Source organism: Cololabis saira, chromosome 21 (assembly GCF_033807715.1).
Source record: "Cololabis saira isolate AMF1-May2022 chromosome 21, fColSai1.1, whole genome shotgun sequence".
Taxonomy (NCBI): domain Eukaryota; kingdom Metazoa; phylum Chordata; class Actinopteri; order Beloniformes; family Belonidae; genus Cololabis; species Cololabis saira.
Window position 1 is genome coordinate 30,495,170 of NC_084607.1, and position 25,713 is coordinate 30,520,882.

At 45.7% G+C, this 25,713-nt stretch overlaps 1 protein-coding gene across 3 annotated transcripts in view; it reads right to left on the reverse strand.

Moving 5' to 3' along the window:
- Positions 1 to 2,785: 2,785 nt before the first annotated feature.
- prr36b (proline rich 36b) overlaps positions 2,786 to 25,713 on the reverse strand; it is a 51,663-nt gene continuing 28,735 nt past the window's right edge. For 2 of the 3 annotated variants that reach the window (XM_061712627.1, XM_061712628.1), the window contains exons 4-6: positions 18,955 to 19,154; positions 8,431 to 11,832; positions 2,786 to 3,804 (exon numbers count right to left, since the gene is read on the reverse strand). In XM_061712627.1, the coding sequence (XP_061568611.1) occupies positions 2,816 to 3,804; positions 8,431 to 11,832; positions 18,955 to 19,154 (4,591 nt within the window). In that variant the 3' untranslated portion in view covers positions 2,786 to 2,815. Of the gene's footprint in view, positions 3,805 to 8,259; positions 11,833 to 18,954; positions 19,155 to 25,713 lie in introns of those variants that run through there. The other variant, XM_061712629.1, reaches the window with a different exon arrangement.

The window sequence follows — 25,713 nt, forward strand, 5'->3', positions numbered from 1 at the left end:
ATCACAATATTCTAATTTTGACTGAGACAGTCCTGTATAGCATAAATACTTTAGAAAACTAGAATCTATTCTCAGATATTCCTTTGTGAATAATGTAAATCATCACTCTCATAAAAAGTGCTTTTAACTAAAACGAACAGCAGCTACATGATATGATTAAAACATATTGAAACATATTATAGATACCAAACAGACATGTCATAGAGATATTTGTCTTTAAATCGGGTTGTAGTTCTCTCGTGTGGCCGACAGGCGGCAGTGTTGTTCACTCCTATAATCTCAGACTGCCATTATCTATCTGGTCCAGACACAAAGAGAAAAACAGGTGCTTTTTTTTTCCACTAGTGACATAAAAATATCACATTCTGCTGATTTTTTTACCGACACAAGTACCAAAGCATTTAGAACATATTGCACAAATGACAAAATATGAAACGAAACAGGAAAATCTTCATAAAAATGACAACCTGTAGAATAAGATTCACTTAAAGAAATGTATTATTAAGCCCCCCCCCCCCCCGGCCCCCTACACCCTCAGCTCCACCCTGGTGTGCCCATCCAGACTGGTGCGTTGCCTCATCCTCTCTTCCGCACCATGACATCATCCGTAACCTCGGCGACTCCCTGGATGCTGGCTGACCCGGGAAGTGAGGCAACTATCCTGGAATGTGAGAGGGTGAAGGCTAAATCTGCACCCCCTCACCCTCTCATCCCCCCCACGCCAGTTCACCACCCTCAAAGTCTTTCCTCAAAGCTCAACAAGGAGGCCCTTCTCCTCTGCATCCCCCTCCTCCTCTGCAATGACCAATGGCTCCATTGAGTCCATGAAAACCTGGGGCCGGATTCACAAAACATTCTTAAGAAAAAAAATCTTAAGTGTCTTTTATTTCTTAAGTTCAGTCTTAAGAAGAAAAAAGAGAAGTCATATTCTCCAAAAAAGTTCTAAGTATTTTCTCAACTTTCTTCTTAAGTTTCTTTTTAAGAAAAAACTTAAGAATAAATGGTATTCTTGAAATAAAAGTTCTCAAATTTGTTCTTGACTTTTTTCTTAACTTTAAGACAACCTTGACCTGTCTTAAAATTTCTTCCGTGAAAAGGTAAAACTCTAATATCACCTTTTTCAACACGTTTTAGACAAGTTTAGACTAGTAGGTCATAGTTTGAGGATATACTTTGTAATTAATTACACAAAGAGCCTGTTAACTGTTTGTTAATAAGTTAGTTAGCGTGGTAGTTAATTATTATTAATTTTCCCCAATAGTATTTTGTTTCGCACATTAATCTCTTCCACCATAACCTCAAGCTCCTGCCTTGAAAAGTTCCTTTTTTTCTCCTTCTCCATGTTTAGTGAGTGACTGACGGTTAAGACACAAACTACCTGTATAAATGTTGTTTGTTGGCACCTGCAATGCAATGACATATTTTAAGAAGTTCTTAACTAGGAAAAATAAGAAATTCGTAAGAAATGACAGTTCTTAAGACGGTTCTTAAGAAAATATTGAGGAATTGCACTTAAGAATTTTCTTATGAACTTCTTAATTTTAGATCTTAAGACATTTCTTAAGATTGTTCTTAAGAACATATTGGTGAATCTGGCCCCTGGTTGTCCAGGATGTCACACCAACACTGGTGAGGGGGGGTGTTTCTTTTTCTTTTCATCATATTAAAGTACACAAACATATTCCACTTACCTGCAAAAATACTTCCCACATAATAAATAAATAAATAAGTATAAATAAGTGCAATTTTGTCATAGCTTGACCCCTCGTTCAGGAGGGCGGCCGGCGTTTGGCCGGTTCCTCAGAGCGATGGGTAGAATACCGGCCCACTCAGCACATGACAGCTACAGACCATTAACGCTGCATTTCAGACCATGATGGATGGGGAGTACAGTACTAGCAAGTGTTTCTGGGAAGGAAACAGTGAAATGTGAGTGCACGGTACAAGAGAAGCACGTCTGACAGACAGTAATCAATCACACCGGGGAGTTGGTCTGAAATCAATCATGCAGTGACCAAACTGTGATAAAACTAAACAATACTTTTTTGAGTCTGATCCTTTTAGATTCACGTATGTTAATATTGATTTTAAATATATTTACACACTTTGGGATGAATTCAGTGTTGAGACATTAAGCTTATTGATGATAAAAAGATTAGATGGCCATTTTGAAGCTATGTAATGTGCTGCACTGCAAAAACTCAGTCTTAACAAGAATATTTGTCTTATTTCTTGTTAAAATGTCTCATTTTTAGTAAAAAAAAAGAATCTAATTACACTTAAAACAAGACTTGTCACTGGAAAAAAAAACAATTTTCATCTGTTTTAAGTAGATTTTCATTTAAAATAAGTAGAAAAATCTGCCAGTAGAACAAGATTTTTTTGCTTGTAATGAGAAGATAAATCTTGTCCCACTGGCAGATTTTTCTACTTATTTCAAGTGAAAATGTATTTGAAACAGGGGAAACTTGTCAAATAAATTATTTTTCTGGTAATGACTCTTCTTGTTTTAGAGAAACAAGAAAAATACAATTTTCACCCGTTTCAAATACATTTTCACTTGAAATAAGTAGAAAAAAAATCTGCCAGTGGGACAAGATTTATCTTCTCATTACATGCAAAAAAATCTTGTTCCACCAGCAGATTTTTCTACTTATTTTAAGTGAAAATCTACTTGAAACAGGTGAAAATGGTTGTTTTTTCCAGTGATGACTCTTGTTTTAAGTGTAATTAGATTCTTTGATTAAAAATGAGACATTTTAACTAGAAATAAGACAAATCTTCCTGGTAAGATTGAGTTTTTGCAGTGTGGTGTCTAGTGCTGGGTCTCCACCTCCACCACGGTCCAGTCCCCGGAGGGGGAGCTGCCCCGGCTGTCCGGGGAGTAGCTGCTGACGGAGGTGACGGTGGCGGAGGGGGGGCTGAACTGTGCCGGCAGATGGGGCCACATGCTGCTCTCCAAGGGGCTCAGGGTGCCCCCCGTCCCCACGGGCAGCAGCAGCAGGGGCGGGCAGCTCCCGTCTCCGGACAGGATCAGGGTCTGATTGATGAGCTGCTGGACCATGTCCACCTTCTGGTTCCACTGCAGCTCCTGCGGGGGTACGGGCCTCAGCTGCCTCTGGAGGCCCTGCACGTCTAGAGGGGGTCGGCTCTTCCTCCGGGCCAAGCGTGCATTCCTGTTCCGCTCCCCTCCGACCTCGTCGTCCTCCTCCTCGCTGGTTTCCATGGCTTCGTAGATGGTGCAGAGCCCGGATGACGGGGACAGCATGACTCCGGTGGGGCTCCTCCTCAGCTGCTGCTGCTGCTGCTGGATGTGTTTCTGCTGCAGCCGGTACTGGTGCTCCAGCTCCAGCTGCCACTGCAGGACGTGCCGGCGGTGGCGCTGCTCCTGCTGCTGCTGCTGCATCTGCAGCTGCAGGAGCTCCCGCCGCTGCTGTTCCAGCTGCTTCTGCTGCTCCAGCCTGAGCCGCTCTTCCTCCAGCCACTGCCTCTTCTGCCTCTCCTGCTCCTGCCGATGCTGGGCCGCCCTCAGCTGGTCCTGATGCTGCTGCAGCCTCCTCATCTGTTCCTCAGTGGGACGGCTGCATTGCACGGCGTCGGCCTCCGTCAGAGCCAGAGGGGGCGCCATCGTGGCAAAGTGCTCGGCCAGAGTGGGATCAATGGGCCTCCTGTTGCCCGGAACCAAGGCCAGGTAATGGCCGCAGGCTACGGGAGAGGTGGCGGCCTGGTTCTGGTTCCGGTTGTCTTCCTGGGAGTGGGTTTGCCACGTGTAATCTTCGGCCTCTTCAGAGCTCTTCTCGTCTCCTGTGAGACAGTGAAGGTCACTTGGAGCATCCATCAGATGCAGAGATGCATGCATGAAACAGAACGGGGCCAACAAGGAGAAGTTTAACACGAAGGGGGAAAAAGAAAAAAGAAAAAAAGGGGGCAGAGTACCATAAACTACATCTACAAAACAGCCAAAAGAAAAACAAAAAAAACTCAAAAATATTTAGGCCCGGACACCTACTGTGAGATATTAAAGTTATAGTATGCAATGTTTGAGAGCTAGCAAGATTTGAAAGTGGCACCTCCTCTAAGCCCCGCCCCCTCCTCCCGCTCCCAGGTTAAATCATGTAAAAACTCTAACCAATCCGTTTCATTCGGTCCGAATGAAACGGATTGGTCCAGGACCAGAGGCTTGGCAGCGGGGGAAAGAACCAATGAGATGCCTTCATGCTGCCCACGCTCCCCCTCCCCTTCCCATGCGCGCACTCGCTTCCAGCCCGACGTGTCCACTTCCCACGGATCCTCCTGGGCTCACAGTGTCCCAGTGTAACCCCCTCTCCCTCCCCTCTGCCACGGACCCCCAGTATGTAGTTATTATGTAGTTATTTCCATAGCGGCTTGGTCCCCGCTGTGTGTGTGTGAGAGCGGGGAGCAGAGCGGTCCGGGCTGCTGCTGCAGGACTCTCCGCCCAGCAGCAGCAGCCCGCGGGGACACGTGAAGCCGCAATGAAGCTCTGCAGCAGCTCCGGCTCGGAAGCTGTATGGGGGTCCGTGGGGATGTAGGCGTCTCCATCCCGGCGAGAGCGGAGAGCGCCGGTGCGGCTGGCGGAGCGCTGCGGTGCCGTGCAGGCTCTGTTGCCACAGCTACGCCGTAGGGTACGCCGTAGGGTACACCGTAGCTCTAGAGCCTGCAGCGCACCGCCAGCCGTTCTCTGCTCTCCACTCTCGCCGGGATGGAGACGCCGGTGGGCAGGATGCACGTTTGGGCGGGCACAGCCCACCCCTGCCCCCCCTAAAACCGGCCTCGCTTACAGGTGAATGAGACATGGGGTAGTTTTGTTGAAAATATGCTGTCCAAAATGTCCTGGAAAACTCGACTCCCGCAAATGCGCGTTCCCCAAAGTTTGTGGGGGCGTGGCTTTGGACGGAGCGCTGACGGGAGGGGGAGGAGGGGGCGGGGCTTAGATGAGGGGGCGGGGCTTAGAGGAGGGGCCACTTTCAAATCTTGCTAGCTCTTTAAAATCATGGATAATACCTTTAACACTCTCAGGTGACATTTGTCCTAGTAGAGAGCGATATTCTGGTGTTTCGATCATTCAAACTAAACTATGGAGGCCATGACTGTAGTTTTATGCACTGTACTATGATTGGTACCAAAATAAATATAAAAACAAGGTACTTGAGGAGACAAATGAACACATGAGGGATAAAACCGACAAAAAGATCACAGAAAATACTCACAGGCCACTTTATTAGGTAAACCAGGTGTACCCAATAATGTGGCCAGTGAGCTACTTTGAAGATGTGAAAAATATTATGGTGTTTTATATCTGTTTTTATATCAGTTTAATGCACATGGACATTACATGGATGGTCCCACTTGTGTTTGTGGAACAGATAAAGTAAAGTGTTATCGTCATTTAAAGGTAGATTTAGTTTTTTTTAAACCACTTTCAGTCTTATGGATGAATATTTTCAGGCAGTGGTTAACGAGTGTCGATCAGACTGATCTGGATCCAAACATGTCAGGAAGCATCAGTGTGCTGGATAACACACCGCTTTCTCCTTTCATTTGAACAAATACCTCCTTAAGACACAACACCATCGTACAATGTTGCATCACTTCCTGTTTCCCAGTCGTTCCCACGGTGAAGATGAAGGGACGTCGGGGGAAATATTGTTGGAAAAACCAGATATTGATCGATGAGAACTTCTCTGAGGCTGATGCTCATTTTCAGCTTATATCTTTGTTTTTCTCCAAATGATAAGTTATAACAGTTTGAAAATAGCAAATTGTGCAAAAATAGACTTAATATGTATGGCTAAGCCTTATCAAATAAATGTTATAATTATGAGTTTTAAATAAAGCAAAGGGCAGTGTCAGGCTTTAACAGAGCTGCCGGGAGATATACCTGCTTCATGTATCAAAGCTGACGCCAATTTTTGAAGAAAACGGACAATAATATGCTCGGTTAATTGGTATATCTCAATCATAGACATAAATACACAAACACACAGCAACAGGAACACAAAGACAACAAATTCAGGCATGCTGGATCCATTGGGAAAGTAAGAAACAGGAACAAAATGCCTTGCAATGATGTTTTAATGGAATTTTGAAAGGTAACCTAGTGTGAACCATTCAACTCTGAACATGTCTACTGTCAAACTGCTTCAAATTTCAGGTAGTACACAGTCTTTTTGTTAGTTAAACATGCAATATACTGTTGGAATATTAAACCAAAAAACCTGCTACGAAAGAATATTCAAAGTGTAAAGCTGAAACTGTAATAACCAGTGGGATTATGTTTGGTCTTCTTAAATAATAGGCTTGTTGTTATTCTCTTCTGGAGCACAAACGATCAGCTAACTGAGGCCTGAAGCTCGGCCATATGCTTTAAATACTCAGAACCAAATGCTTGAAACACATACTGTACGTTACTGCACGGTTTATACCTTAACAATCTATGCAAAGTAAGCAGAACCTCTTGAAGCGCACATTAAAAACGTCATCAACTGCAATCTATTAGGGCTGCCCCAAATACTGGTTTTTGGGAGGCTTCAAAGCTTCGGGTGGGGCTGGAACGTAAAAGCTGGATGCATTTACGAGCACAGAAATAAGCAACAGGATGTGACCTTGTGTAATGCTTCGTTAGCGTTAGCGAGGGACCTGGAGATTTGGAAAGTTTGGTACGTCCCCAAAAATTCTGAAGCGACTCGACTTCCTACTGAAAACTGATGACAGTAATTATGGTAATATACTTGTCATTAAGTGTTTGGGACATTGTGGTGTTAATACACAGTTTTAATCATGCACGTGCAGAGGGGGGGCTCAGATGCCCAAAGTGCCCTTCCGTCAAAGGCCTTTTTTTTTTCCAAAGGCCTTTAAAAAAAGATTTTTTCATTTTTCCATTTCCATTTCCATTTTCCATTTTCAAATGTGGACCTATCATGCCATTTATTCACCAATATCATCTAACAAATAATAATAATTCAGCTAAATAAAATGATATGATGAACATGCGCCTACAGGCCCTCATCACGTGACCTGCCCCGCACTTTAAATTACTTTGCAGAAGGTTGACGCTTCAACTAAGGAGATATTTTCACTTCCCGGTCTGGTTTGCAGCAGTAGCATTAAGTGCACATTACTTGTGAGTGTTGTTGTTGTTGTTGTAAGGCACTTGGCGAATTTCACTTACTACAGCAACAACAATGCTTTGCAACTGCGCAACATGTATATTATTAATAATTAGTCGCCATTAACCGCTTGCTAACAGAGAGAGAGGGATGGCAATGCAGCTACTCGTCTCTCTAGGTCTATTTGCCCACCGTTTTAGAGATCATGTCATTTTAATTTAAAGTAATTTAAATTAAGTTGCAATCCCCCACTTGGCTGCGTGTGTGCGTTGTTCAGAGCAGGTATTACAATACAACACACAACAGTGTTTTGTATTGTAATGTAACAAAGTCACAAATGTAACTTATTTTTGAAAAGTATTAAATTCGTGTTCCGTGTGTCCCTTTCTAAATTTCAGCACCTGCCTCTCCAAAGGTCTCTGCATGTCCCTGGTTTTAATAGACGAGAAAAGCAAGAAAGAAAGAAACAAACAAAAAAACCCCAGTGGTAATGTTCTTGGTCACCATGGCGACGACTGAAGCGTAGAAGCTTTGAAGCATTTGGGTCAGCCCTAAATCTAATCCTCCCAGTCCTACCTCAACGAACTTGTTAAGACAAAAACAGCTGTATTAATATCTAGCCTTTATTTTGAAAGCTAAAAAACGTCCTGCAACAAGAACATAAACCCCTAAAAGGAAATCGTGTGACTAGCGCTATGGTTGGTGCTGAGCGTGGAGCGTTGTGTACACGGGGTAGGGAGGACCAGGTCTGAACGGAAACAAACAAAATAACAAGCAAATACAAAAAACAAAAAAAAAATCATAATTTGACATTTGTTCGGTAAAAACAGTAGGATAAATACACAATGAGTCCATTTCATTCAATCAGTGTTTTTTTTTGTTTTCTTTTTTTCCTCCTTTTCAGTTTAAAGGCTCAGTCACGTCGGACCAATCAGTCAATACCCCCCCGGGGGCGACAGAATATGCAGTGTTACTGGAGAAGAACATTCGACTACAAAACGGTAGTAGCTATTGTACATAACAGAGTTTAGCCAAACACTCAACCATGACCAGAACAGTAAGAAAGAGGAAGGCTTAATTTAAAAATTGCTACAGTCAATTTTCCCATCTCCTTTGTTTATTTTTAAAAATCTTTTTCTACAATCTTGCGCTCCTTTTTTTTTCTTCTTCTTTTTTCCTTTTTTTCTCCTTTCTTTGCTAAGACATCTAACCCAAGTGGGGAGAAAAACGAACGACGGGGCGAAGGGGGTGGTTGCGGGGAAAAGGTGCATTCCAGGGAAAGTGGGAGGGGCTTATACGTTACCTTCCAGGAAACTATCAGTCTTATCACATATGGTGGAGTAGTAGGCCGGCTGGCTCTCCGCGGCCTCCTGGGAGTCGTGGCCGGCCCCCAGGGGGTCCGCCTCCTCCAGCTTCCCCCCCAGCAGGTAGCGGTGGTCGTCCCAGCTGGCATAGCTGTCCTCGGGGTGGCCCAGGGGCATCAGGTCCACGGAGCTGCCCAGCAGGTCCTCGGCCTGCGCGGCGGCGGCCGACGGCAGCGTCAGCTCCTTGATGAGCGACGGGTCTTTGGCCTCCTCTGGAAGCTGCTCCTCGTTCTCCAGGGAGAAGATGCCGGGGCTCTTCCCGCAGCTTTCGGCCATGGAGTGGGCGTTGGAGTTGGAGTTGGTGCAGTCGAAGCCGTAGGATGCCACCGAGTTGGCCGACTGGGGCGTGGCCCCGCCTCCGTCCTCCTCGCAGTCTCCGGCGAGAGCGTCCCCGACCTCCTCGTCCTCGTCCAGAGCCGCCAGGCCGCTGGTGGGGGTGGTGCTCTCGAATCCGGCACCGTCATCCACCACCATGGGAGCCTCCGGGTCGTTGATCTGCATCTCGCCCTCCGTGTCGCTGGCCTCGTCGCCCGAAGTGGACGGGGAGGAAGGATTGGAGGCCGGAGCGGTCGGGGGTCCCGTCCCCAGGACCTCGTCGGCGGGCAGGGTCTCCGCCTCCTCCTCCTCTCCGTCCCCCTTCTCCAGGTGGATGCCCAGGTCCTGCTCCATGTCCGGCTGCAGGGGGGCGGGCACCGGGGTCTGCTGCTTGTCCGAGTGGGACTCCACCCCGGAGCTGCTGTCGTAGTCGCGCAGCTCCTCGGGCGTGCTGGTCTCGCTGCTGCTGTGGGCGGCCAGGGCCGTGCCGCTCAGGGTGCTGGACTGGGACATGCCCACGGCTGGGGCGGCCAGCAGCTCGCCGCCATCTCCGGGGGCCGCGCCCTGAGCGAGCTGCGGCTCGTGCTCCGACTCGGGGGCAAAGGGGGGGGCGCTGCCGTCCAAACGCGCCTGGGCGGGGGGCTGGGTGGGCGTCTCGGAGTCGGCGGCGCCGTGGTCCGACATGGGGCTGGGGGAGGAGCCCGACAGCAGGGAGGCTGTCTGGGCCCACGGGTCGGAGAAGGGGTTGCTCTGACCCCAGGAAGAGGCCGGGGGCATGAACGCTGCAGGACCAGCGTGACTAAGGTTTAAATTCTCCTCCTGAGTAAAGTCTTCTTCTACATTCCCACAGGCCTCCGTCACTCCCTCGCTGTGCATCTCAACATCCTCGTCCTCCTCATCATCCTGCTCCTCCCCGCGGAACACCTTGTGATGCTCCTCCACTCGCTCCGAGCTCATGTCCATGTCATCCACCCGCTCTTCATCTTCGTCCTCATCCTCCTCCTCGTTGGCCAGGGTCTCCACGTTGGGGGAGCCCATGAGGTTGCAGTCCCCCTCCGAGCCCCGGAGGCTGGAGTCCACCAGGGCGTCCGAGCTCTGGGTGCCCTCCAGGATGGCGGTGTGCTGCGTGCTGCTGACGTCCGACACGCCCTGCTGCCGGCTGCTGGTGCAGCTGCTGATGTCCTCCGAGTCCATCCCGGAGAGCACGTCGTCGCCGTGCCACCCGGCCGAGCCCCCGAAGCCCGAGGACCGGGCCTGCAGCTCGTCGGAGGGCTGAGACATGCTCATGTCCGTGATCATGGAGGACAGCTGATGGCCCAGCCTCCTCTGTTCGTCCTCTTCGTCGTAATCCTCGTCGTAGTCAACGTCCTCGTTGATCTCCTGGTCCGCCTTCTCCACCGCCTCCTCTTTGTCGTGAGGGGAAATCAGGCCTTGAGGGGTGAAATCCTCCAGAGGTGAAGTCCCCAGAAAGTGAGGTTGGGCAGCGGCATCGAACGCCCTCGGAGCGGCTGTTGGCAGAAACATGTTCTCCTTATCCTCCTCTTCCTCCTCTTCTTTCTGCCATGTCTCCTGTGCTTGATACCCCTCGTCGCTTTTCACATCCATCTCCAACAGATAAGAGGCATTGTGTGGTTGTCTGACGGGGGAGGCGGGGCCTGTGGGGGAGCAGGGCGGAGACATGACGGTGGTTCCCAGGGAAGGAACCGAGTCGTTGCCAGACTCTTCAAATCTGTAACAATCCATCTGGGATGACATCTGTACCCTGGAGGCGGGGTGGTGGACTAGATCGGCTCCCAGTTCGGCATCTACGGAGGGCTGAGAAAGTTCTGCTGGGGACTCTGGAGACGTTTCCCAGGACTGCTGGGAACTTGGCTCATGAGCAGGTTCTGCTGCATGGAACGGCTTCACTTCCGTGGTTAGTTCTCGCAGGTATTCTGGTTCCTGCAGAAATCCGGCTGTTGGTCGACACACTGGTTCTGGGCTTAGTTCCCGTAAGGGTTCTGGGCTTGGTTCCCTTAAATATTCTGGGCTTGGTTCCCTTAAGGGTTCTGGGCTTGGTTCCCTTAAGGGTTCTGGGCTTAGTTCCCTTAAGGGTTCTGGGCTTGGTTGCCACATGGGTTCAGGTGTTGGTTCCCTTAAGGATTCTGGGGTTGGTTCCCGTAGTGATTCTGGGGTTGGTACCCGCATGGGTTCAGGTGTTGGTACCCGCATGGGTTCAGGTGTTGGTACCCGCATGGGTTCAGGTGTTGGTACCCGCATGGGTTCAGGTGTCGGTTCCCGCGGGGGTTCAGGTGTCGGTTCCCGCGGGGGTTCAGGTGTCGGTTCCCGCGGGGGTTCAGGTGTCGGTTCCCGGACGGGTTCAGGTGTCGGTTCCCGTGGGGGTTCAGGTGTCGGTTCCCGGACGGGTTCAGGTGTCGGTTCCCGTGGGGGTTCAGGTGTCGGTTCCCGGACGGGTTCAGGTGTCGGTTCCCGTACTGATTGCACAGTTACCTGCTGTACAAGTTCTTGTTCGGGCTCACGTACAGATTCTGGTTTAGGACCGGGCTCTCCTGAGGTCTCTGGTACCTTATCCTGCACCGCTTCAAGCATTGGGACCGATGGCTCCACAGGTACCTCCCCTGGTCCAGCGATGGCCGCTGCCGCAGTAGCGATGGCCGCCGCAGCGGCAACTGATGCCGCGATTTCCTTAGCAGGCTCAGCCGCGGTGCTGGGTTTGGGGCCGCGCTTCACAGGGGTGGGGGTGCTGCTCCCCACCGTCTTCTTGGGGCTGGACTTGGTTGCAGCTGTTTTGGTGCTAGTGGTCTTGGAGGCATCCTTGGACGGTGTGGGCCTACTGTCCTGGGTTTTGGAGCGGGTGGGCGTCTTTGTCTCTGCACCCTTAGTTGCAGAAGGCTTTTTGGCAGCGGTTTCTGTTTTCGAAGATGATTTAGGCGTTTCAGGTTTAGCCGACTTCGTTGTGGAGGAAGGACGGGAAAGGGGGGAGTCTGTGGGCTTCTTGGCTCCTGGAGTGGATGGTTTGGTGACATCTAGAAAAACAGAAGGACTAATTAAACACTGCAAATGAACAAAACTGGAGCATACTACCTTCATAGTGCCAAAACTGAAAATGTCACATATACAAGTTTTCTTTGTTTAGCCCCTTGTTCTTGTAGTGGAAACAGAGGGGCACGAGGGGCTGAAGATGTCACCACTCTATTTTTTAGGCTATTTTTTTAAATCAGCTTTTTGTGGCTCTAGTGGCCCTTTATTCAAGTTGCAGACAGGAAGGGGGTAAAGAGAGAGAGAATGGGGATGACATGCAGCAAAGGTGCGCAGGCCGGGATTTGAACCTGCGACCGCTGCAGGAGGACTGTAGCCTCAGTATATGAGGCGCTTGCTTAACCCACTGCACCACCGAGCAGCCCTTTGTCACCACTTGTTACGTGTACGTGAATACAACAGTCCTCGTCAGGTTCTTCATCAAACCCTTCACAACCAAAAGCTGTGAGTCTGATTAGAACTGTTCCAGGGTCCTCTACAGAGGCTCCTCCCCCTCATCAGGCATTAGATGCTTGTTTCAGGCCTTTCATCTTTAAAGGTTTGGTCTCTCTTACTGGGGATACTAAAGACCAGAAGCCAGTTAGAATTTTGAGGGATACTGGAGGGTCACAGTCCTTTATCCTCGCTGATGTTTTGCCACTGTCTGAAGGTTCCTCTTGCCAGTCTAATGCAATTGTGCAAGGTATTGAAATGGGGTTTGTTCCAGTACCCCTGCATAATGTCCATATTCAATCTGCTTTGGTGAGTGGAGTTTTCAACGTTGCAGTCTGCCATGCTTTACCTGTGAAAGGTGTAGACTTCATAATGTCTAACGATATTGGTGGGGGTAAAGTAGTACCAGTGCCAGAGGTGATAGACAAGCCAGCCCTTGATTCACTGTCTGATGTGTTTCAGCAATGCCCTGATGGTGTCTTTCCGGCATGTGTAGTTACCAGAGCTCAGAGAAAGAAATTTGGTGTGGATTTGTCTGAGTCTTTCCTATTGTCTGACCCAGAGGAGGCCATGGTAGAAAAAACACAGACCACAGTTAATGTTGAGCCTGAAGGAGCGGGAGCTCAAGATGTCCGTGATTTAAACCTGCCTGTTGACCGTGCACAGTACATAGCAGAGCAACAGTGGGATGTCACCCTTGCAAAGTGTCTGGCTGCCGTGCTAGGCAAAGAGGAAGCAAAAGCCAAGAAAATAGCTTACTATCTGGAAGATGGTTTGCTAATGCGTGCCTGGTCTAACCCTGCTGCAGAAGGAATGGACTGGGGTGTATGCCACCAAGTGGTGGTACCTCAACAACATTGTCAGCAAGTGCTGTTCCTGGCTCACGAGCACCCCTGGTCCGGTCATCTTGGTGTCACCAAGACATATGATTGGGTCCTGAAAAACTTCTACTGGCCAAGGTTGAAACGTGATGTTGCTCAGTACTGTCGTGCTTGCCATGCCTGTCAACTTGTGGGTAAGCCAAACCAAGTTATTCCGCCTGCTCCTCTCCACCCTATCCCGGTGATGGGAGAACCGTTTGAGTCTGTCATAGTTGACTGTGTGGGTCCTTTACCCAAAACCAAGTCGGGGAATCAGTTTCTCTTGACTATTGTGTGTGCCGCAACCAGGTTTCTAGAAGCCATTCCCTTGCGCACCATTACTGCTAAAGGGGTCATTAAAGCTTTAGTTAAGTTCTTTACTACTTTCGGCCTGGATCAAGAAGTGCGAACACCAGGGCACTCATTTCAAATCGAGACTGTTTGCACAAGTCCTAAAAACCTTAGGCATTAAACATAGGGTGTCCAGTGCCTACCACCCTCAGACACAAGGGGCATTAGAGAGATTTCATCAGACACTGAAATCAATGCTGTGTAAACATTGCTTTGAGTCTAGAACAAGTTGGGATGAGAGTGTTCCTCTTGTTAGGGCCCGAGCACTTACAGTGCTAAGGCCCTATTGTATCTGTAGGAATTATTCTTTATTCTTTATCCTTCTTTCTTTCTTCTGACAAAAGGAGGGCCTTTTTGCCCCCCTAAACGTGCCCCAAAAGTCACCAAATTTTGCACGCAAGCCAGGCCTGTCAGTTCCTGAGTATGTTACCCAGTTTAATGAGCGTTTAAAGCAGGCTTGTGCCTTAGCCAAGAAGGCATTAGTCTCTTCTCAGGTGACCATGAAACAACATTATGATAAGAAGGGTTCTGAGAATGTTATGGCAGATGCTCTGTCTCGCTGTTGGGGCTAATTTTGGTTTAATTTGTGATTAATTGTGGAGTCACAAACATTTTGTTTGTGTCTTTTGGGTGGGAGGTGTTACGTGTACTAGTATGGGGGGGCAGTTTGGTGTTTTCTGCTCTTTGCTCCTGCTCCCCTCTCTCTCTCCACCCCTCTCCACCGGTTGGGCCACCACTCAGCGGTCCCACCAATCATCTCAGCTCGTCACAATATATAAAGCACCTGTGTCCTAGCCATCAGGCTCTTCTCCTCCAGCTGCAACCCTCCTGTGCTCCAAACAGCCAACAGTCTCAGTACTTTGTTCAGTTTTCAGTTCTTAGTTTGTTCAGTCCTCAGTTAAACTTCCCCAGCAGTACATTTTCAGTTTGCTGCCTTTTCCACTCAGTTCTTTACGGGAAGGGACAGGGTAAGATGGGGTACCCTGTACACCTAGCATCACGTAAGTAACATTCTGTTATATACACCAGGTTAGAGGTGAGTGCCACATGTTGCAACTTCTTTTTTTAGGTAGATTAGGAAGTTTTGTTTTCGCTAGGTAGGTTAGATTTTGTTGATTATTAGAATAGCATTGTTTGATTGTACTCTTTATTTGGCACCACCAGTCCCTTCCCTTAACCTTTTGTGTTGTTGGATTTTCAGTTGTTTTAGTTAATCAAGTCTTTTCTGTTCACTTTAACCATTTGTCAGTATTCCATTTCTTTCATTTTTGGGTATACACATGTTATGTCCCTATTGAGCTAATTACCACCACCATGGGACATTACACCACTCTTTAAGGATGTTAATTTAAGTGTTGTAGAATAAAAAACCTTTTGATACACAAAAATAAACTGATGACAAAATGTAAGGAAATTAATGTTTGGAAGATTATTTCTTTGTTGTAGCTGCTCTGCAATAAATCGTACACAACTGGAAAACCTGTTTATGTCCCTTTTTAAATGGAGCCACATTTGTAAGGAACCTGATGAGCAGCAGAGCAAGTTTGTGGGTTGCACCAGTGGAAAATGTTACCAAATCTTCTCTGCCAGTGCCAACCAACCTATTTTGCTGTAGCTATTGACTCTTGTGTTGAGCTTCTGGTTGCTGCAAAACAGGCACTTGCACACTGTACCATAGGCCAGTAGTCTTCAACCCTGGTCCTTGGGCCCACTGTCCTGCATGTTGCCTTGCCTCAACACAGGTTATTCTAATTACTGGTCATCATCAGTGGGTCAGTAAGGTCTGCCCAAGGCTGTTAACGACACAGCCACGTCTATCAGTGTCTGCTGGAGTTGAGGAACATCTAAAACATGCAGTGGGTCCTGGGGGCCCACCTTTTACATATTTACAGTCAAGGTTTGCAGGACTATATGGGCGATGGCTCTGTCCACGCCCATTATTGGAGGCAATCCCAATGCAGAGAGACGTCGAGATGAGGTTCTGCAACTAGTGGCAATCCCAGATCTCCTCAGTCTGGGACTGAACTCTATCCTCCAAGATGACAACCCTCACACCCACAGAGCAGGTTTATCAGAGACCACCTCCAGAATTGGAGAGTGGAGAGGATGGAGACCTGCCAGCAGTTCTGACCTCAACCTCATTGAACTCTTGGGATCAGCTTGGGTGTGATGTTCGTACCAGAGTGACCAACACAACAACGATGGTTGAAGAACGGGATCCATCCCACAGCAGTGTGAGACCAGCGTGATGAGGAGCCAGGCTGTTGTGGTTCTTCCACTCACTACTGAGGGCCGTGTTAGTTAAATGGATCAATTGTCAAATTACCAATGCGTCATCTTCAAATTTGAATCATCTAATCCATCAAACAAGAGACAATGGTAAAATAAGTGGTTTGGCATTAGCAATTTTTTCACTGGTGCAACCCACAAACTCAGCTCTGCTGCTCATCACACAAATACTGGTTCCTTACAGATGAGGCTCCATTTAAAAAGGGAAATAAACAGGCTTTTTAACGGTATAAGATTTATTGCAGAGAAGCATTGTTAAAACAAGAAAATCTACCAAACACAAATTTCCTTTTTTGCGTTAAGTTTATTTTATTTAAAAGTGAAACATTCTGGCTTTTGCAAATATCAAAAGTGTCTTAGGGTGCTTTTCCACTAGCACCTACTCAGGCTGGCTCGGCTTGCCTGCACTCGGTTTGGCGTTTTCCCACTAGGGGTCTAGCCATGCCGAGTAGATGTATCTATTCTGCCGAGGTTCTAAGTGGCTGAGTCGGCTGTATCTGACATCATCACACTACAGGCCACCGATTGGTCGGGGGGGTTGGAGTCAGACGTCTGAGTCAGGATGTGACATCAGCGAAAGAGCGACTCTGACGGCTTCTTGTTCATTTTACTCGACCAGCAACGGCAGCAAAAGTCTGTTTCCTGATCCAACTCTGAGGTGCAGATGTTTATAAACCTGGTGCTGAGGAGAGAATTAAAAAGGGATCTAGACCAGTGATTCTTAACCATAGGGCTGCGGCCCACACTTGGGCCGCGAGCGCCATCTAGTGGGCCGCCAAAAAAAATTCAGTTTTGTACATGTGGGCCGCGAGGGCCGCGGGACTGCATAGCAACTCCCAACCAAATGAGGAGAAGAAGACACTCAGCTAGCTGTACGTGTAATAGTAAGAGAAATGGTGTGTATTTACAGAGTAAATCCTTCATTTTGCACAGAGTAGGTTTAGATCCGCCAGGATTAGGGATCGATTAATTGGGTCTGCGCCCAGAGCGAGCGAGCGCGGCGTGCTCATTTATCCCGGCGCGTGCCCGCGGCCGGGGAGGTCGGCTGAGGCTGCCGCTCGGGCGGTGGGCTCCGTCGTTACTGCTGAAGGATGGTAGATGTAGATGCGTGGGCTGTCGTGTCTGCTGGACTGGACTGTTCGGGCTTTCGAAAAAGCATCGGAAAGTAACTGCTGCAGCGCGACCAGAGAGCTGCGGTGCGGGCTGTGCCCGTCGCAGCTGATCAGGCTCGGATGAACCCGACACACTGAGTCCTGACAACTTATTAATGTAAATAACTTAAAGTAAAATCAAACTAAGTTTTGTCCTCGCTGTATTTTTAAATATGCAACCCGGAATGGACAAATTCATCCTGTTCAGTCTTCCCACTGGGACAAAACCAGTGTCTCATACGTTCAGAGACCGTGGCGTTCAAAGTGCGAAAGTGAAACGCCACTGAAACAAAACACAACGTTTTTCATCAAACATATCCACTCAAGTCTGAACTGAAGTCACAGAAAATAAACTGACCATCTTAAAACATCCTGCCCATGTTTGGGTCCAGATACAGCTGTGAAGCAGCTTTCTCCACAGTGAACATAATTAAAACTAAATATCGTTTCAGGCTCATCAATGAGCACCTCCACATGCATATGAGAACCTGAACCTGAACCTTAAATTGTTAAGATGTGTTTATATTAATTTAGTATAAAAATGTGTTGAGACAATTAACAAAGAAAAGGGGAAATTCAAACTGCTGGTAGAGAAATAAAATAAGATAGCATTTGAAAAATAAAATAAAATCTACTTTATTTTTAAGAGAAAAAAATATGTTTAATTCAAGTTAAACATGTTAATTGGCAAATATGTACTTTTTTAATATAACAGTCAGATGCAGATGTTGATACAACTATGAGGCTACTTGAATATATATACACACACACACATATATATATATATATATATATATATATATATATATATATATATATATATATATATATTATGATGTTCTGGACCTTCGCTTGAGTAAATTTTCTCTAAATGGACCTCTTAAAGTTGAATACCCCTGCTATACAGTGTTTATATTTAATGGGCCCCGGGCCACTCTGTACTGAAAAAATTGGGCCCCAAGGTCAGAAAGGTTAAGAACCCCTGATCTAGACGATAAGGAACGACCAGATCCACCAGGAGCTCTGTCACTTCATAGCGGCTCCAGCTGACTTTTCAGCAGCGCAGAGACAAACGCGACAAAAGATAAAAAGTGCCACCGCTTGAAGCTTCTCTCGCTCTCAATTTTTAACTTGGTATCAAACACAAGCCACAGACCCAGCAGCACATCTATCATCTCCTCCAGGTTCTACATCTTTAGTGTTGTTGTCTTCTTCGTTTAGATCACACAATCAAATACGTCACAGCAGCTTTGCTCCAACCTCCTACTTCTGCTCCAGGTGATGAATGTTATGGAAAAGAAACCAGGCCGAGCTGAGATGAGTAGAGCCGAGTAGGTACTAGTGGAAAAGTGCCATTAATCACGACAAAAGATTCTTTTATGTACATCCTCCGGCTTTTATGAGGGCCTGGATTCTTTGAGACACAGACTTTACTTGTGAAAAACAACCTTCTTAATCAATGGACTCATTTTCTCACATAGCCATTGAAATATATCAGTTCTGAAGAATGGAGCCTTGACATGTGCCCTCTTCTTTGCTGGCCATGTCATTAATATGTTTTAGTTTTAATGCTCTTTGCTCTGTACCAACATATGTCATCCTAACAAATCTGTTTGGATTTTTTTCTGCCATCTGCTCAGATGTACATTTATGTTTCCTTTGTACATTCTTTCCATTTTGCTTGTACTTCCTCCAAATTCTGCACACAGCTAACTGGAAACAAGTATCTTTGCCACACTACGTGTTGAATAAATTTCCCGAGGGAGTTTTATAATCTTTTCCATTATTTCTACTCATAGCCGCCTTGCTGCATCATATGTCCCCATCATTCCAGGTGCAATAGCTTTAAGGTCGGCAAACACTCTTAACTGCAGATTCATTTTCATATTATGACTTATGCAAATCCTCCAAGGGTGGCGAGTCCATCATTTTACCAGGACTTGTAGCCCAGGCTTTTATCATCTTTCGTGCGTCTTTAATCCATCGTTGAATTCTTATCTAGTCATTTCATTATTTACTAGCTTACCTTTTTTCACGGGGGTCGTGGTCCTGGAAGTCTGTGATGCTGGAGCTTTGCCACCAGAGGGGGTGGTGGAGGAGGATTTGGGAGTAGGAGGCTTGGCAGCGCTGGTTTTTGGGGCCGCAGGTCTTGATGTAGCTGAGGTTTTGGCTGCCAGAGACGATCCAGTTGCAGGACGAGACGGTGCCGATGTGCCCGTCGTGGGTCTGGAACAACACGACACAGAAAAGTGAGATGCTGCAGAGCTCTGCTGAGAGCACATGACACCTTTACATTACAATTACCAGCCAGTGATGTATCAGGGTTCAGACTGCTGTGCAATTACTTGATATCTCACTGTGACGAACATATAAAAGTATCTCTGGGGGAAGGTCACTCTTCTTCTAGGCAACATGATGAATTAAGTGAAACTGACTTAATTCTCACCATGGCACCAACAACTGACATCTTTCCTTGACCATGCGATGATCAACACCACACTGTTAGTGCCTCAGAGTGGCCGTGATAAGGCAGGATTTCACAAGTGTTATCACAAGTCACTTCCATTGCTGGGAGGGAGGATAAGAAGCTGGACAAACACAGCCGATACTGAGCAGATTGCTGGGCAAACAGGTCGGTCAGTATAAGATCATGTTTCCATCTTCTGCAGTATCAGTGACTTCCAAGTCACCTCACAAGATTACTTTGTTGCTTTTTCATTCCTGTTTTCTCTACATTTGTCTCACTCTGCTTTATGCATTCAGGCATTGTGACCTAGAATTGTCAAATTGAACCGATTCACCGCACGAATCAGCAGAGATTACTTTTGTAATACTGTATTTGACCCGTTCTTTGTACGCTTTGACCGTATAGAAATGTAATTCTCTTCAGTTGTGTGAAATAAGACCTGGAAACAGGCATTGTGGCATAGAACTGTCAAATTGGTTTAATTCACCGTACGAATTGTTACAGATTACTTTTTTAATACTGTATTTGACCCGGTCTTTGTACGTTTTGACCGTTTTAAACGTAATTCTTGCCATTGTAAGAATTAGATGTACCTGCTGTACTCTACTGCCCTTACTTTTTAACAACTTGTGCTTTTTATTATTTTACCTCTTTTCTTATCATTTTATTTGTTATTTACTGTTTAATTGTGTATTGCTGCTTTTAATGTTGATGTAATTCACATTAAATGACCTTGTGTTGAATTGTGCTCTACAAATAAACTTGCCGTGCCTTTATAGACCAACAATCAGGTTGTTTTGTCATCTATAAAGCCTTTTATATTCAAACCACAGTTTGAGAGATTGCTTGGAGCGAACTACAACACGTCATGAGGAATTCTGTCTCAAGTTTAAAAGCATCCGAAATACTAATAAAAACAGGTCAAGCAGTAGTCCAAAGAAAGTCATCGTAACCCCAAGTCACTCTCCATCTTTCATGTATTTGTCCGCTGCTCCGGCCCGTGAGAGAAGGACACCGGGGCGAGCATGCATCACCCGGCCTGCTCGCGCTGCTCCGGCCCAGAAGCGGCTTTATGTGTCACATCTGAAGGAAAGTGAAGTGAATAACCTACATCGAGTCATCCTGACAGGGCTGTGGTGTGCAATCTCCAGGGTCCACGCTACACTAACTGCCTGATTCTAAATAAAGAATTGAGTTAGTAGTGGCAGAAAGAGAACAAGCAACGGGGGTAAAAGGTACGGAGGGAGTGATAACGACTGGAACCACGTTCATTTTTAATACTGAGATGAGAACAAAAATAACTTCTCCAAATCCCTCCAGCTGGAAACACAAGCGGAGATGAAAGCGCACGCATCGGGGCGAGGGCACGGAAGCAGTTACTGCTATTCACGGTCGGGCGAAAGAAAGCAGTCAAATACACTTTTCAACTTGAAGTATTGAACTCAGAGAACAAAATAGAGCTGCGTTTATTTCAGGGGGTTCAAACAAGCTTCCACAGCTGAGCCAAATCCTTCAGTATTGGGGTTTCCACGTTGCGTCACTGACACTGAGACTGCTGGATCTGCTGAAATCTGGCCGTGCAAAAGCAAAGATAAACTGTCCTGTGACACATGATTTTAGCGTGTTTGAAACAGACTTGTTACTGCAAAGTCACTGCGTTTGAAAGATGCTGACGGGAAACCTTGAAAGCTTCTCAAAAGCTCTCGCAGTTCCCGTTAACTTTGAATCAAATGCAAATTCCCATGCGGCGAGAGAGTAAGACGTTTAGATTACGAACTCGAGAGTGAAGCTAAATTTTGAATTAGTGACATCTGATTAGACTGTAAAAGACAGGAATTAGGAGGGAGGGAGAATGAGGAGAATTGAAAGATAAAGAGTGGCATGAGAAATGAAGTTAGTTAATGGGATATTCAGACAGAGCGTAATCTGTCTGATAGGAAGAATACAGATAATCCATAAAGGCAGGAGGAGCGTAGCAAGCGTTGGAAATTAACCAGGTCACAGACAAAGAAAGAGCCGAGAGGCTTGCGAGAGGGAACCACAAAAGAGAAGTTCTGTCCTTTAAATCGGCATAAATACTGTAGCTGTTCATTTGTATACTTGCTTTGCTTGTTCCTTTTTACTGCATTCGTTAGGCAGAATTTCCAATTATAATCACAGAAAACGGATCATAGAAACGGAAAAATAAACTGTACTTTGTTTTGTTTTCTAAACGAAGACCAGCGCTGCAATCAAGTGAACTTAAATTTAAAAAAAAAAGAGAGATGGCTGGCAAAGAAAATCCATGTTTTCTTCATGATTACCCAGAAAAAGAGGCCATGGAGGTCCTGGCTGTGACGTTTCATTGGCTTTAATGCGTTACAGAGAAGCCTGTAAGAATAATGGGCCTTCTGTTTACTCAAGGAGAACATAATAAACTTATTACACTTCAGGCTTTGCTTATAAAAACACTACGAATTAGGGTTAAAGCTAATAATGTTACACAGAACACCCAGATATGCACTGGAGCTGAAGAATCAGATGACTCTGACAGCAAGTTGCTGCGAGCGCAGTGATGCGGGCGGCAGAACAGTGAACGTTGGCCCGCGCCGCCGGAGGATCATCAGACAACATTTTAGCTTCGTTACGGATGCATGTGTCCTCAATTAGAGCCGTGGATGAATTTCTGATTTTATACATGGCTGCCTGCTGGTGCTCCTTTGTTGTGTCGAAACAAGACCCAGGCTATAATTTAAAAGACGTGACCCCCCGAAAAGGCCAAATGAGTGGTTAAAGAGACCAGCAGGCGTGAAGGGTGACGTCTTCCCTGCAGCTACAAGTTATGATGACGGACATCCGTGCTCTAAAGTCAAATATAACTCGCTAAGCTTTGAAAGCTTTAGTGATTCATGTTTTCTCAAATTAATTTTTAAGTGTATAAACCACTTAGCACCTGAGCCACTTTGTCGATTTGTTGAGAGACAAAACAGCAACCGAGTCACCAGAACCTCCTCAAACCACTGTTGCAAAATCCCGTTCTGCAGGACAACTTTGGGACAGTCAGTCTTCTCCTATCAGAGCTGTGAACTCTGGAACTCACTGCCATCAGGAGTTTAACATGTTCATCACCAAAACTAAAACCTGGTTAAAGAAAAATCCAAACTGTACTCATCTGTAAATAGTGTGTATATTTGTGAGGGAGAGTGAGTGAGGGAAGGTTTTATATCATGTAAATGCAATATTGCATCATTGTATTATTGAATTGTATGGTCTTTTTAATTGATGTACATGAATTCTATATTGTACTGCAATGTTGTGGAAGAACTGGGGACTGGAGTTGAGAATTAGCACTAGCTATAAACTCTACATGGATCACATCAGCTGCAAGCTTTTATCTACACTGCAAAAACTCAAAATCTTAACAAGAATATTCGTCTTATTTCTAGTTAAAATGTCTCATTTTTAGTCAAAAAAATCTCATTACACTTAAAACAAGACTCATCACTGGAAAAAAACAACAATTTTCACCTGTTTCAAGTAGATTTTCACTTAAAATAAGCAGAAAAATCTGCCAGTGGAACAAAATTCTTTTGCTTGTAATGAGAAAATAAATCTTGTCCCACTGGCAGATTTTTCTACTTATTTCAAGTGAAAATTTACTTGAAACAGGTGAAAATTGTCAAATAACAAGTTATTTCTCTGGTAATGACTCTTGTTTTAAGTGTAATGAGATTGATTTGACTAAAAATGAGACATTTTAACTAGAAATAAGACAAATATTCCTGGTAAGCTTTTGAGTTTTTGCAGTGTATGTTTGACTGCATTATCCCTGTCAAATAAATACAAATACAAAAGAAAAGCACAACAGTAAAGATGATGCTGCCTTCATTCAGTTAATTAATTAATGCTGCTCAAGCTGTCAAATGAGGCCGATCAGAGTCTCAGTGATGGGGAGTGTTAGGGCTGACCACAGTGGCGTACTCTCACTGCTCTGTAAGAAAATATCTGCAGCAAAGTGCCCTGACCAATTTCCATCTGGTACAGAAGCGATGCAGTGGGCATCTACAGAACCAGTGACACGCCCACGTACATTTTTGTCTGGCAGTCACACGTGTCTCCCTCCCTCCCTCCCTCCCTCCCTCCCTCCCTCCAACTCCTTCCCACCAAACCCATTTAGTAATTGGCTCTGCAGCTGCACCCCAATATAATCATGCCGTCGGAAGACTGCATCAGTGTTGGCCACACCCACGGCAGGACGGATGATTTACAGCCTGCGCAACATGTCGTCTGCTTTGTGCCCGAGCCGCTCAAACGTCCGTCTGGTACGAGGGCTCCACTTAACGGCAGCTCGCCCTGCACTCACCAGGATTGGGCAGTTACGTCAGCTGTCATTCGCTAGATCACGGGGGCTGCATCCAATTCACTGCTATAAAAACCTATCATCCCTGAGGGGCCATCACCGGGAGAAATAGCTTGACTAATGTGGGAACACGGGCGGCTATGTTTGTCAATTAAGGGCCGAATAAACCCACAATCTACAACTGGGGAATAAAATCCTCCTTTTTCACACGGAGGTTCACTCAGGTTTTCACTTTGCTTCTTCCAGCTCTTTGTGCCTTTGTGTCTGGTGTCTGCGCTCGCAGCGCCAACACCAACTCTGGCAGCAGTGATGCGGCTCAGCAGGGACTTGATAACTTATTCAACTATGCAGCTTCCACTCTCCCCTGCAACCATTTTGGGTTCCAGTTACTCTCCCGTATCCACATGAAACCCACTCAGTGTCACGTCCAGTGAGTCAGTGTGTATTTACCTGCACATCATATTAAATATTATGTTAGCAAATGAACACATGCCCTGCATGCTAATAGGCTTCTGCTGCTCCAGAGCAGCGTATGTACATAGAATAATGTCTGCATACACGAAATACACGCTTTGCATGTTGTGTATCAGCACTGTGTTGTATTTTATGGCCACAAAACATCAAAAACTGATCAACAGTCACGTAAATGCTTGAATCACTAGCATACACAGCTGCACATGCTGACTGATGCAATATCACACAAAAGAACAGTCTCACAAATAACCTTTACTTCTGGATCTGGACCCCTATCAGGCTAAAAACAAATAAATATGTATTTTCATTTATAATGGAGTCTTAACATAATTTAAATGGACAAGGAATATGTGCTTAAAGCATATGTTTGAATTTTTGAAGCAGCCGTCAACTGAAAAGGCTGCTTTTGTACTGGATCTGAGGGGAATTTCAATCAGAACAGTCACAGGTATTTCCTTCAAGACATAAAGACTCAGCTTTAAAAGAAATGCACAACACGTAAGTAATTGGAGATGTATTAAGGTATAAATCCATACTTTTGCTGTTTTTGTACGTCAAATTACCATTGAAGTGCTCTGTACACAATGGTGCTAGCAGGTTTGTTGTTAAATGTGTCAATGGAAATAGCAATCGCTGTGTGTTCATTTAAAAAAAAGTATCATAGGAAATGAAGTTCAGTGTATTTCTTAAAAGATAGTACACAAAGAAAATCACTGGTTAGGATATTTCAGACAAAAAAAAGGTGTTGGGATTATTTATATGGAAACCTTTGGCTTGTTAAGAGGCCATGTTTCATTATTCCTTGTTTCACCAATAACAACATCTACAACGATAATGATGTAACAACGCTGCTGTGACAACAGGCCAGTGAAGAGTGAAGCCTTGATACAGCTCAACATTTTAACAAGAAATCTCTACCACCGTCTTTGTGGATCCAGGCAATCTTTAAAAATTATTTTTGACCTTTAATCATGTTTCCTGTTATTAGTGTGCAGAAGTGGCAGCGTAGATCTGAGTTGGGATAGTATCAGTTGGAGCTGTCCATGTTTCAGCACCACAGCTCGTCTCCAGTAGCTTTGACCCAGACGGTATCGTTTCACAATCTTTGTTCATGTTTTACTTTGGACCAAGTGACATATCTCTTGGCTTGAATGTTTATTTTATTTAAATAAAGCAGCAGGATTGACTAGATTAATTTGGTAGATTACATCGCTGATAGGCAACTGTTTACAGTTACAACCGATATCCCATGTGTCGTTTATCTTTTTAATGAGGCTTATCAGATTAAACAAGCTCCTGTCAGGAAGAAAAATATTTTTAAAAATCCCCCTCCAAAAAATCAGCAGAAGTCTGAATCTTGCAATGAAAGTTCAAGTATGAAGACTAGTTCAGCACTGATGAGTTTCCCTAATATTTGAGAAGGTTTATCAGTATTTTCTGTGCTAGTTTTTTTTCTTTTCTTCCCCTGTACTGTATTATCTCAAATGCTATCGGTTCTTGCAGTG